Genomic DNA, 12,476 nt, shown 5'->3' on the forward strand with positions numbered 1-12,476 from the left:
ATACAGGAAGACAGCGCTTTTGTTATGCAACTCAGTGAATAAATCCAAAGGAACCTTCATCTTACACAGTTGGAAAAGTACTTCAAACAAACTAGGGTGACGGTGAGCTCTCCTTAATTAGACTGAGAGACACTTCAAGGAAAAGCCAGCCCTATATTAGTACCTATTCATGATTCACGCATCCTAACTGGGCTGTCTTCTTTTGGTGTGCTCATGGCTACTGTGAGAGCCACTGAATGTTGGCAGCACCATCTTGTATCATGCTAGGCGTTCTCTGCAGTCTGGGACAAAAGCCATGATTGAACAGGAAGGCTTTATGTGATGTTACATCAAAATGTGTGAATCACTCTTTGTTGGTTTTTGTGCATAAATATGATTGCACCATACATGGATAAATCTTTGGGTGATGCATAAGCAATGCATCAATGCTTTCACACACTTCTGCAGGATGGAATTTACCACAGCTAGCAACACTAAAGATAGATGAATATAGGTGACATAAGCAACTTTCTGTTTCAGATGCAAATGCAAAACACTTCCTCTATGGACACGACTTAAGAAACAGTTGCAAAACGTCTGCACATCAAAAAGTGCTCTAGAAGATGAGCCTTTGTATGCAACTATTTTATCTGACAGCACTAGCTGTACAGCTCATTATTCTTTTGTAGACAACACAGCTTTTGTTTTAGAGTTGTTTTATACTTAATACATAAGCACCATGGATAAGCAAATTCAAAATATAAAAGAAATGTCTCTATTTCAGTTGATGAGGGGGACTTAAAATGAATTGGTCACATGCCCCACAGGATGCTGAACTAACAGAAGGGGAATTTACTGAATTGCAATTTTAAGAAGTTCAACAGACATACCGCAGAAGAAAATTTCAGTCGTACTGCCATTAAACTATTTTAAATTCAAAATTCAAAAATGTAAAAATGCTGAGATATGAAGTGTTCCTCAAACATCCATAAAATAAATAAATATTATATCAATAATATGCACATATTGCAACAATTACATGAATTTTATTTGAATTCTGTTTCTTAAACTCGATTCTGCATTCTATTAAAATTGTACATGTGATGAAATGCAGTGCTTTATATGCAGATAGTGTGCATTGCAGAATGGTATCAGGGTGAAAAACAGACCACAGACTGATGGGGAATCAAAATGGGTGGCTGGCTACAAAGCCCTATTGTTTTTCCTCCTTCTCACCCCCTTATTCCCCATGTCCTCCTCTCTCTGTCTACAGTGTGTGTTGGTAAGCTGCTATCTGCTCTGCTCCGTAAGGTCAGGGAAAACATAGCAGACAGTGAACAAAGAGGCTTTGAAGATGGCAAAGTGCATTCCACACAGAGGGCATTGAGATGGTCTAAAACTCTGCAGGGTGCCTCGTATGAACCAGCAACAAATAAATAAATAAAAATAAATTTAAATGTGCATTTCTTGATTAAATCTTGCTTTTAAAAATGTCTCGAGCTTACACTGGCATCATGGCTTAGTAACTTGGGTTGGTTGAGTGCACTGAAGAATGCCTCTATAGACTACCGGAGGAAGGAATTGTGTTACTCCCACAATAATTGCTGTATTTAGCCAGACTGCACCCTGGGGCGACTCCCACAGCGTCCCTGTCTATAAATGCCTCTATGGGGGTTTAAGGAGCAGGGTGGGGGTGAGAACCTCCTTGACTGCGTCTTTATAAAGAAGATGACCCACCGGATTTGATTTCACCATGAAGGCGTTCCAGGTCTACCTGTTGAGTCCTCAGCACTCAACAGACCTGTAATGTGATCGGCCCACCACCACGACACTGCCAAGCTACTGACCCAGACAAAAACAGCCACTGTTGACTGGAAAATTAGGGTCAGTCTTTTATTTTGAAAGGCAAGACAGAAAAGATGCTTTTAACTACTTTGAACCACCATTACCGCAAAATAAAAACACATGCAGTACCAAAAAAAAAATTGGATACATATGACAGTATTTATATTACATAGTTATGGTAGTTTCAAGTTATGTAAACAATTGAGGTCAAAAGTTTACATACATCTTGCAGAATCTCTAAAGTGTTAATTATTTTATCAAAGTAAGATGAATCATACAAAATGCGTGTTATTTTTTTTAGTACTGACCTCAATAAGATATTTCACATAAAAGACGTTTACATATAGTCCACAAAAGAAAATAATAGTTACATTTATAAAAATTACCCTGTTCAAAAGTTTGATTCTGAATACTGTGTTTGCTACCTGAATGATCCACAGCTGTGGGTTTTTTTTGTTTAGTGATAGTTTTTCATGAGTCCCTTGTTTGTCCTGAACAGTTTAAACTGTTCTTCAGAAAAATCCTTCAGGTCCAACGACAGGTTCATTGGTGCACGTGGGGAGCAAAGGCTGGCCCGTGTAGTCTGATCCAACAGATGAGCTAATGTAGCTCAAATTGCTCAAGAAGTCAATGCCAATGACCAGTCCGGGTGCCCATGCTGACCCTCGTCCACCACCGAAAGCGAAATAACTAGCCCAGGGAGCAGTGGAAGAAGGTGGCCTGGTCGAATGAATCACGTTTCCTTTTACATCACATGGATGGCGTGTGCGGTGCTTACCCGGGGAACACATGGCACCAGGAGGCACTATGGGAAGGAGGCAAGCCGGCTGAGGCAGTGTGATGCTTTGGACAATGTTCTGCTGGGAAACCTTGGGTCCTACCATTCATGTGGATGTTACTTTGACACATACCACACACCTACCTAACCATTGTTGCCAACCACGTACACCCTTTCATGGAAACGGTATTCCCTAGTGGCTGTAACCTCTTTCTGCAGGATAATGCACCCTGCCACAAAGCAAAAATGGTTTAGGAATGGTTTGAGGAGCACAACAACGAGTTTGAGGTGTTGACTTGGCCTCCAAATTCCCCAGATCTCAACCCAATCGAGCATCTGTGGGATGTGCTGAACAAACAAGTCCAATCTATGGAGGCCCCACCTAGCAACTTACAGGACTTAAAAGATCTGCTGCCAGATACCACAGCACACCTTCAGGGGTCTAGTGGAGTCCATGCCTCAACGGGTAAGGGCTGTTTTGGCAGCAAAAGGGGGACCAACACGATATTAGAAAGGTGGTTATAATGTTATGCCTGATGGGTGTTCTTTCTTAAAAGCACGTTAATTCTGTGTCATGTGTTTTTTTTTTTACAATTCTGGGAGTTTGTATGAATCAGAAAGCATAAAACAATTGCAGAACCACTATATTTTAATCACGATCCAAACAAACATGCTATACGTTTGATGCTAATTAGATTCAAAGCAAAAACGGTTTGACTTTATCTTTGTGAAATTATGCTACATAAAACATATCTGCCCGAAATGAGAACTTAAATTTACTCTCTGACAGCAGCGAAACAGCATTTCCTTGGTTACTACATTAATATGTATTATTTGTATGGTGAGAAGAAAATACCATCTAAACTTTTCTGAATGCAGTCAATTCCCTTCAGAGATACATTCATATAAACTCCCACTCCCAATTCAATATTTAGGATTTTCATCCAATATTTCGCACATCGTGACCAGTAAGCTTGCTCTGCCTGGTACAGTATTTTCTCATCTGTGTTTTCATCTTCAGTGTTTCTGGCTTCTGTTATCTGTTATCTGGCAACTGTAAATGGATGAATTGGGCTGGATAAACAGGCGTGGAAGTGTGGAAGAAAAAGATGCACAACCAACCAAGAGAACCGCAGCCTTGAGAGGCTTGTCAAGCAAAATCGATTCAAGAATTTGGGTGAACTTCAAAAGGAAAGGACTGAGGCTGGGGTCAAAGCATCAAGAGCCACCACACACAGACGTGTCAAGGAATTTGGCTACAGTTGTCATATTCCTCTTGTTAAGCCACTCCTGAACCACAGACAACGTCAGAGGCGTCTTACCTGGGCTAAGGAGAAGAAGAAATGGACTGTTGCCCAGTGGTCCAAAGTCCTCTTTTCAGATGAGAGCAAGATTTGTATTTCATTTGGAAACCAAGGTCCTACAGTCTGTGATGATTTGGGGTGCAATGTCATCTGCTGGTGTTGGTCCACTGTGTTTTTTGAAAACCAAAGTCACTGCACCCGTATACCAAGAAATTTTAAAGCACTTCATGCTTCCTTCAGCTGACCAGCTTTTTAAAGATGCTGATTTTATTTTCCAGCAGGAATTGGCACCTGCCCACACTGCCAAAAGCACCAAAAGTTGGTTTAATGACCATGGTGTTGGTGTGCTTGACTGGCCAGCAAACTCACCAGACCTGAACCCCATAGAGAATCTATGGGGTATCATCAAGAGGAAAATGAGAAACAAGAGACCAAAAAATGCAGATGAGCTGAAGGTCACTGTCAAAGAAACCTGGGCTTCCATACAACCTCAGCAGTGCCACAGACTGATCACCTCCATGCCACACCAAATTGAGGCAGTAATTAAAGCAAAAGAAGCCCCTACCAAGTATTGAGTACATATACAGTAAATGAACACTTTCCAGAAGGCCAACAATTCACTAAAAATGTTTTTTTTTTATTGGTCTTATGAAGTTATGAACTAATTTTTTGAGATTTTGTTAAATCATCACAATTAAAAGAACCAAAGACTTCCAAAGACCAAGCTACTTCAGTCTGTGTGCATTGAATTTATTTAATACAGTTTCACAATTTGAGTTGAATTACTGAAATAAACGAACTTTTCCATGACATTCTAATTTATTGAGATGCACCTGTATATACCACTTTAAATGCATATTGCTCACTGTTTGCTGTTTTCCTAAAGTTACCAGTGGCAGTGAGCCCGGGTGTGAGGGCGTTTTTAACGCTGCTTGCAGCTTTTATATATTTTAGTTTTGATGACTTTGTTATTATTATTACATGTAAAAAAATAGTAATATAAAAAGAATAAAAATGAGTAGGTGTATCCAAACTTTCATCAGGAAGATTAATAAAGCAGCACATTTGCAAACTAGACTCCAGACTGATTCATTATCTGTTTCAAATCGAAATGTTCCTTTTAAAGTTCCCACAAGTTTCAAGTTGAATATGTTTGTGAAAACGGTAGCAGGAAGCCCCATGTGTGTGCAGTGAAAGTAGGCCAGATCAGGCTGGTAATTGAAGTGTGAGACAATCATTTCTCTTTTCCATTCATGTGTAGGACAGAAGGAGGACACATGATTAACTACACAAACAAAAGCTTTCTCTCTCTCAATTCTGTTCACCAAAATATTGTGGGCGTCTTTCTTTGAGCGGAATATTACATTTAAATACTCATTATTCATCATCGTAACTAACAGAAGAAACTCCTGACAGTGACTGATTTACAATATACAGTGGACTGATGATGATTTAAATGCTGCTTTACAAAAAACAATCACAACCCCGCAAATACACAGATGAATGTCAACTGTACAGCTATGTGCCAAAAAGAACTGTACTACCATATGACGACTAAAAACGCACTCACACCAGAGAGAGACTGACGCAGAGTCACATCAGGACATATTGTCACTGTAACCATGGTTTCTCTCTCTTACGCAAACACATTCACACATTTTGCTAGATATAACTAGATATAGACAATCCTCAGGCACTAGGCAACCCGAATTAGGTTTTCTAAAACATGTTTGCACAAAGGATCCATTTCATAACTCCAAACTGTCTAAAGACCAAATAAGTCAGTGTCATTTCAGTTTCCTCATTTCCAAATTCTAACTGAAGTACTAAACTAGTCAAAATCCTAAAGAGAGTTCCACCAATCAGAGCAGTTGCTGTTACTATAGAAACTGCAAATGATGTCATCAAGTCTCACACACTCTTAACTTTGCAGTCCTGTTTTTTTTTTCCATATATATATTTTAAGATTTTGCAGTATATTGTTTTTTACTTTCAGAACCTTTATAGAGAACTGAAGCGAATTGGTTGAAAATACAGCAATCTCTAGAGTCTAAAAAAATGCAGGCTCTTACACATGTGTGCCTACAGTGTTTAATTACCAAGACTGAATCTCAATCTATCCATGCATTATAATATTTCAAGGCTGAATGAATCGAAAACAGGCCAAAATGACATTTAACAGCACAAATACTGTGCAAATGGTTTTCTATGACTACACGGGGTGATTTAATGAATGAAATGTGTGAGCATCGCACAGCCCAGCTGCACTATGGATGTCGTGTGGGCTTACAGGCTCTACTGTATTAGATTTGACAGGCTGTCTCTGCAAGCTGAGCCCTGGGGTTGGCAGAGGAGCAGCGGCCCTGATGACCTTCAGTGCCCTGAGCGTAACACTCCTTCTGAGTAACAGCCGGGTTTCTGTTCTACATCCAATCAGAGCTAAGCAACTGCCAGCCGAGCGAATCCCTCCACCCCAAAGGAATGACAAATCACAAATTAGACTACTTTAATATCTCAGTTGTTTGTCCTAGACAGCAATGAGATCAAACTGAGACTTCAGTTTTAGATTTTTGCTTCAACAATGTCTAACTCTTACTGTACAAGAAAATTCTCATTGATTTTCACAAATTCTCAAAAGTTTTTCATTAATTTAAAAATTAAAAACTCTATCAGCAATTCATTTTTGCTTTTTTGTGTGAATAAATCTTCTCATTTAAATGTATGTAAACCCTGATGTCTTATCCATGTCAATGTAAAATTTATGGTCCATTTTAAAGATACGTCGAGCATGAATTTTACATTGACACAGATAAGACAACTGGGTTAACATACATTTAAATGAGCAGATTCATTAATTAAACTTTTTATCTTAACTGTGGACTGATCAAATATAAACGAACATACAGATTTTAAGAAATTTATAGTAAAACAGCAAAAGCATGAGTGTCATTATTTTTTAAAGGGCAGTCTTCTCCAGAATGAGGACACAAATTTATCTGAGCGGTCATTTGTAAACGGAAATAGCATCTATTTTTAGCTCAGTGGCACGTGGCAACTTAAACACCATTTACACAGAACGACAGAAAACATCTAACATGCAACTTACACTACCAGTCAAAAGTTTTTGAACAGTATGAGATTTTTAAATTTTTTTTTAAAGAATTCTCTTCTGCTCACCAAGCCTGCAATTATTTGATCCAAAATACAACAAAAGCAGTGAAATATTTTTACTATTTAAAATAACTGTTTTCTATTTGAATATATTTTAAAATGTAATTTATTCCTGTGATCAAAGCTAAATTTTCAGCATCATTACCCCAGCCTTCAGTGTCACATGATCCTTTAGAAATCATTCTAATATGCTGATTTGCTGTTCAAGAAACATTATTATTATTATTATTATTATTATTATTATTATTATTATTATTATTATTATTATTATTATTATCAATATCTGAAATAAAAAGCTGTAACATTATACACTATACCAGTCAGTATAATTTTTTTTTGGGGACATTTATTTAGCAAGGATGCTTTAAATTGATCAAACTAATGATAAAGACATTTATAATGTTACAAAAGATTTCTATTTCAGGTAAATGCTGTTCTTCTGAACTTTCTATTTATAAAAAAAACCTGAACAAATTCTACTCATGTTACTATGTTTTCAACATAATAATAATAAATGTTTTTTGAGCAGCAAATCCTGCTGTCAACTGAATTACAAGCATGTAACAAACAGATAGTCATGGATGCCAGTGAGATAAAGTCTGGAAGACCACCTGACAAACTGTTACAAGAATTGAACTAAAAATATGAGTAAAATGCCTCAAGCTGTTATGTTGCCTGACCATCACACCATTGTGTTCATGACTGGGTTGACAGTGTCCCTAAGAAATGCTGTTTTTCTCTTAAGAGTGAGACGGCACTAATGAGGAATTTTCTTGCCATAATTGGGTCACTTCTTTAATTATTCATCAAGCCTAAATTATGCCCAATGCTTTATGAGAAAACAGCAGAGCCCTGAGAAAAGCGGCCAGAATTTATCAAGCAATTAAAATAAAAGTTTGAAAAAGACAAATCACAAGACAGGTCAAAACTCCAGAACAAGTGCCCTGGTTTCACCCCGCCACTAAAAAGGTGTCCAACTCAGTACCTTCCCTGGAGATGTAAGTTCAGCATGTATGTACCAGGAGCACCTTAAAAAACCACAACAAATTCCTCGTGTGTTTGCGCACACTTGGCGAATAAAGCTAATTCTGATTCTGATTCTGAGATAGGACTCAGAATCATGACTCAAGACATTTTCCATAACATCTCTGTGAGAGTCCTTTCAGGACTGGGTGGCGCCTGCCTCACACTTAAACAAGATCGACCCGCTTTAATATAGTGCTGAAAATAGGAGTGCGCAGAGTAGCCCCTGTTACGGCTTCATCAGACTCATGAAGGTTGAAATCCCAGGAGGTTTTTACATGAGGAGACATGCCCATCTCCAGGCAGCCAGGCATGTGCTGTGGAATCTTTAATAAAGAGCCAGCCGGATGAATGCGTAAGCAGAGGAACATCAAACACTCTATTCAGTTTGCCGTCGCTATCCTGGAGCTCCAGCTTTTGTGCAATCCTGCTGTATTTCTTCCTGAGTGTACACTTGTCTACAATATGTCTTTGAGAACATGGCGACTTCAGGACAGGAAGATTAACTGCAAGCTCAAAAGTGTCCATGTTGAGGTCTTTTATTGAAAATATCAGCTTTGAGTTTTCTTTTGATTATTTAGGCTTTGTTCCAAAACCTACTAAGCTGCCTTTGCTGTCTTCTACCTACATAGGCAGCTGCCTTTTAAGTAAGGAAGATGTGCATAAATAGAGATGCAATTTGTAACTTTTAATGCTTAAAACTTACGTGATAATGAAGGTGGTGGTGAGTAACAGCGTGGTAAGCAGTCCTCTAAGGCAGTCCGCATTCTTCCGCTGTCTCTGGTGCATCTCTCCTCCGCAGTTATCACAGCAGCGGCATAAACAAAAGAGAAGCCCCACCAGCGGCAGCAGCACGGTGAACAGCAGGCCCACTGCCGCGCACACCACAAAACCAATCTCATAATAAATCACCTGCACACAACACAGTTACACTCATTAGAAATTCTGAAATGATTAATAAATGCAAACAAATTGAATTATCATTTGAAATAGTTTCCTTGAGGCAGTTTAAGCCTGGTCCGCAATAAAGTTGAGGTAAATGAATCACAGTTAAAGGAGCACACTTACAGAATGAAAGATAATTTTGGATAATTTACTCACCCCCACGTCATCCAATTCATGTCTTTCTTTCTTCAGCCGCAAAGTAATTAATGTTTTTGAGGAAAACATTCCAGGATTTTTCTCCATATAATGGACTTCAATGGTGACCAATGGGTTGAAAGTCCAAATAGCAGTTTCAATGCAGCTTCAAGCTTATGGTTAAAAATGATATAAACTTGTATTTTTCTTCAAAAACGACCAATCGTTTTGCAAAATAAGACTCGTATTCCTCGGATGGAATCGTGTAGAGCCCTCTGAAGCCGCTTTGAAACCTTCAACCTGCTGATCCCCACTGAAGTCCACTATATAGAGAAAAATCTTGGAATGTCTTCTTCAAAAACCTTAATTTCTTTTTGACTGAAATAGAAAACATGAACATCTTGGATGACAAGGGGGTGAGTAAATATCAGGAATTTTTCATTCTGGAAGTAAACTTCTACTTTAAAGGAGAAGTCCACTTCCAGAACAAAAATGTACAGATAATGTACTCACCCCCTTGTCATCTAAGATGTTGAAGTCTTTCTTTCTTCAGGTCTAAAGAAATTATGTTTTTCTGAGAAAACATTTCAGGATTTCTCATATAGTGGATTTTCAATGGTGCCCACAAGTTTGAGCGTCCAAAATGAGGTTTAAATGCAGCTTCAGCGAGCTCTAAACGATCCCATCCAAGGAAGAAGGGTCTTATCTAGCAAAACGATCTGTCATTTTTTTTTTAAAATACAAAATTATATATTTTATGACCTCAAATCTTGTTTAGCTCTGCCATGCACATGCGTACTGTGTATTCCGGGTCAAGACAGTTAGGGTATGTCGAAAAACTCTCATCTCATTTTCTCCTCCAACTTCAAAATCGTCCTACATCACTGTTTTACCTTTAAGAGAAGGGAATTTGACTTTCTTTCCATGTTGACTTTGTAAACACTGGGTCAGTACTTCTGCAGCGATGTAGGGCAATTTTATTTATTTATTTACCTTTTTTAAAATAACCAATCGTTTCATTTAGAGCCCTTCGAAACTGCATTTTGGAAGTTCAAACTTCCAGAAGCGGGCACCACAGAAGTCCACTATATGGAGATAATTCCTAAAATGTTTTCCTCAAAAAACATAATTTCTGAAGAAAGAAAGACATTAACATCTTGGATGACAATGGGGTGAGTAAATTATCTGTACATTTTTGTTCAGGAAGTGAACTTCTCCTTTAAGGCTCAACTTGCGTCCAGAAAACCATCCAGGTTTAAAGTTTAGGTTTAGTTCTGTGGGTAAAAGGAAGGAAAGAGAGCCAGGTGTGATTATAGATCTACAATTACACTACGTGAGCACTACATGTACAGAAATGAAAGGAACAGTACACCCAAACATGAAAAATAGCTGAAAATGTACTCATCCTCAGGACATCCAGAATGTAAATTTGTTTCAGACAATATTAAGGATAGAGGACTTTAGCCAGAAGCAACAGTTTGAAGTAAAAAATATTTTGATGTATTTGTTTATTACAAACTCGCAGCTTTTGGTTTCACATGACGTTATTAGATAGACTGAGGTCGTGTGGATTACTGTAATGTTTTCTGACGGTACCCGTTTGAAAAGCATTCAGTGGTAAGCAAGTGATGTAATGCTGAATTTCTCCAAATATGTTCTGATGAAGAAACAAACTCATCTGCATCTTGGACGGCCTGTAAGTGAGTACATTTTCAACAATTTTTGGGTGAGCTATTCCCTTTTCATCAACCGTTTTTAAAAGGAACACTAAGACACATTTAAAAATCTACAAAACATTTCCACAGTTATGTTTTTTAAAAACGCAACAAGACATGGAAGCTTTTACACTCTTTTTCAAGTAAAGAAAATATCCTTGTCTCCAAAGCCTTCCATGAAAAGGGCTTTTGAAGTGAGGGAAATTAAACCGTGCTCTGCAAAATTTCCATGCCATATGTAACATGATGGAATAATGTTAAACGCTTTTTCCATATGTTGCCATTGAATCCATTTGCACATGTCCCATGGCATTATGGACACTTCTGAATGAGCAGGGCTGTCCTCCGGCTAGCCTGTGGATAAGCCTAATCCGCTGAATAAACCAGAGGCTTTGTCTGTCACCGAATACCCTCGCTTCTCCTCAAGGGTAGAGCCTTTCCATATTTAAAATTCTCTAAAAGTGGTTTTAAAAGCTCATTTCCCCTCATGCCTATGCAAGTAAGAACTGATGTCTGGTTGGAAATGACAAAAGCTTAGCAGCTAAGACTGTCATTGGGGAATTCACACATAGCGTAACACATAGGGCATGAGGTTATTGGCCATTCTACTATGAACGGTCATTCCCTCTCACTGATGTGCTTCTCTCGTATCAGCATATTTTAGCTTTAGCTGGGTTCATCTAGGGATGACTTCATTCCTGTTAGCGTAGTCACGCTCCTCTTAAGTCATGGATGAGCTAAAAACTGCACACTGCTTAAGATGAGGAAATGTGTGTATCTGTGATTGATTATCTTACCATTTACAGTGATGAAAGATATAGATGGACAAGTAAAAAATTAAATGAACATATTCCAACCACAACCACAGTCAAGATTAGACTGGAGAGTAACACTGAAACAGACATGTGAAATGAATGAGTGCAGGGCTGGGCTTTGTATGGGTTAGGTGCACAACTAAGGAATGAGGGTGGTCAGATTTGGGTCTGGTTTGGCCCTTGACGCCACTAGCAGGGCACACACATTACCTGTAGCGTCAGAACAATGTTTTCTGGCTGGGAGGCGCCAGATGATGATAGGCATGCAGAACGGCAAAAGCAGAAAAGAATACAGAACAGATGGTAAGCAAAATTAAATAAACAGTCAAATAAATGGCAAATAAAATCACTTAAGAACTAGGAAGAACACTTGTCATCTGTAATGGGAGCCAGACCCATTTTGACAGTCCCAGATTCTGAGTGAATCATTGACTTGGCTGAGAATCACATCAATGTCCAGTTCTCCATATTCTTAAGCGTTACAAGAGCAAAACAGAATAAAACTGAACAGAATGAGTGAATATGTTTAAAGACTGATATTTGACAATTTTGAGATCATTGTGCTAAATTCTCATTTAAATTAAGCTTGAATTATTAAATTAAGTTATTACTTAATAAACTTGCTTGATAAACAATATAAATAAAATTATACAAAATTAAATTATATGTATATATGTAGCATATAAAGCTTTTTTTTTTTTAAATCTGGTACATTCACCAACATTTAAAAGTAATAAAATAATAATAATAATAAAATACAAACATT

The 12,476-nt window shown here is 38.1% G+C and overlaps 1 protein-coding gene across 9 annotated transcripts in view; it reads right to left on the bottom strand.

The window, feature by feature from the left end:
• The window catches only part of prom1a (prominin 1a), a 73,771-nt gene that overhangs the window by 24,235 nt on the left and 37,060 nt on the right, over window positions 1-12,476 (bottom strand). For 7 of the 9 annotated variants that reach the window (XM_051128266.1, XM_051128261.1, XM_051128268.1 and 4 more), the window contains exons 3-4: window positions 11,921-11,947; window positions 8,807-9,012 (exon numbers count right to left, since the gene is read on the bottom strand). In XM_051128266.1, the coding sequence (XP_050984223.1) occupies window positions 8,807-9,012; window positions 11,921-11,947 (233 nt within the window). The remainder of the gene's footprint in view (window positions 1-8,806; window positions 9,013-11,920; window positions 11,948-12,476) is intronic. The other 2 variants (XM_051128262.1, XM_051128263.1) reach the window with 1 other exon arrangement.

Source organism: Labeo rohita, chromosome 14 (genome assembly GCF_022985175.1).
Source record: "Labeo rohita strain BAU-BD-2019 chromosome 14, IGBB_LRoh.1.0, whole genome shotgun sequence".
NCBI lineage: Eukaryota > Metazoa > Chordata > Actinopteri > Cypriniformes > Cyprinidae > Labeo > Labeo rohita.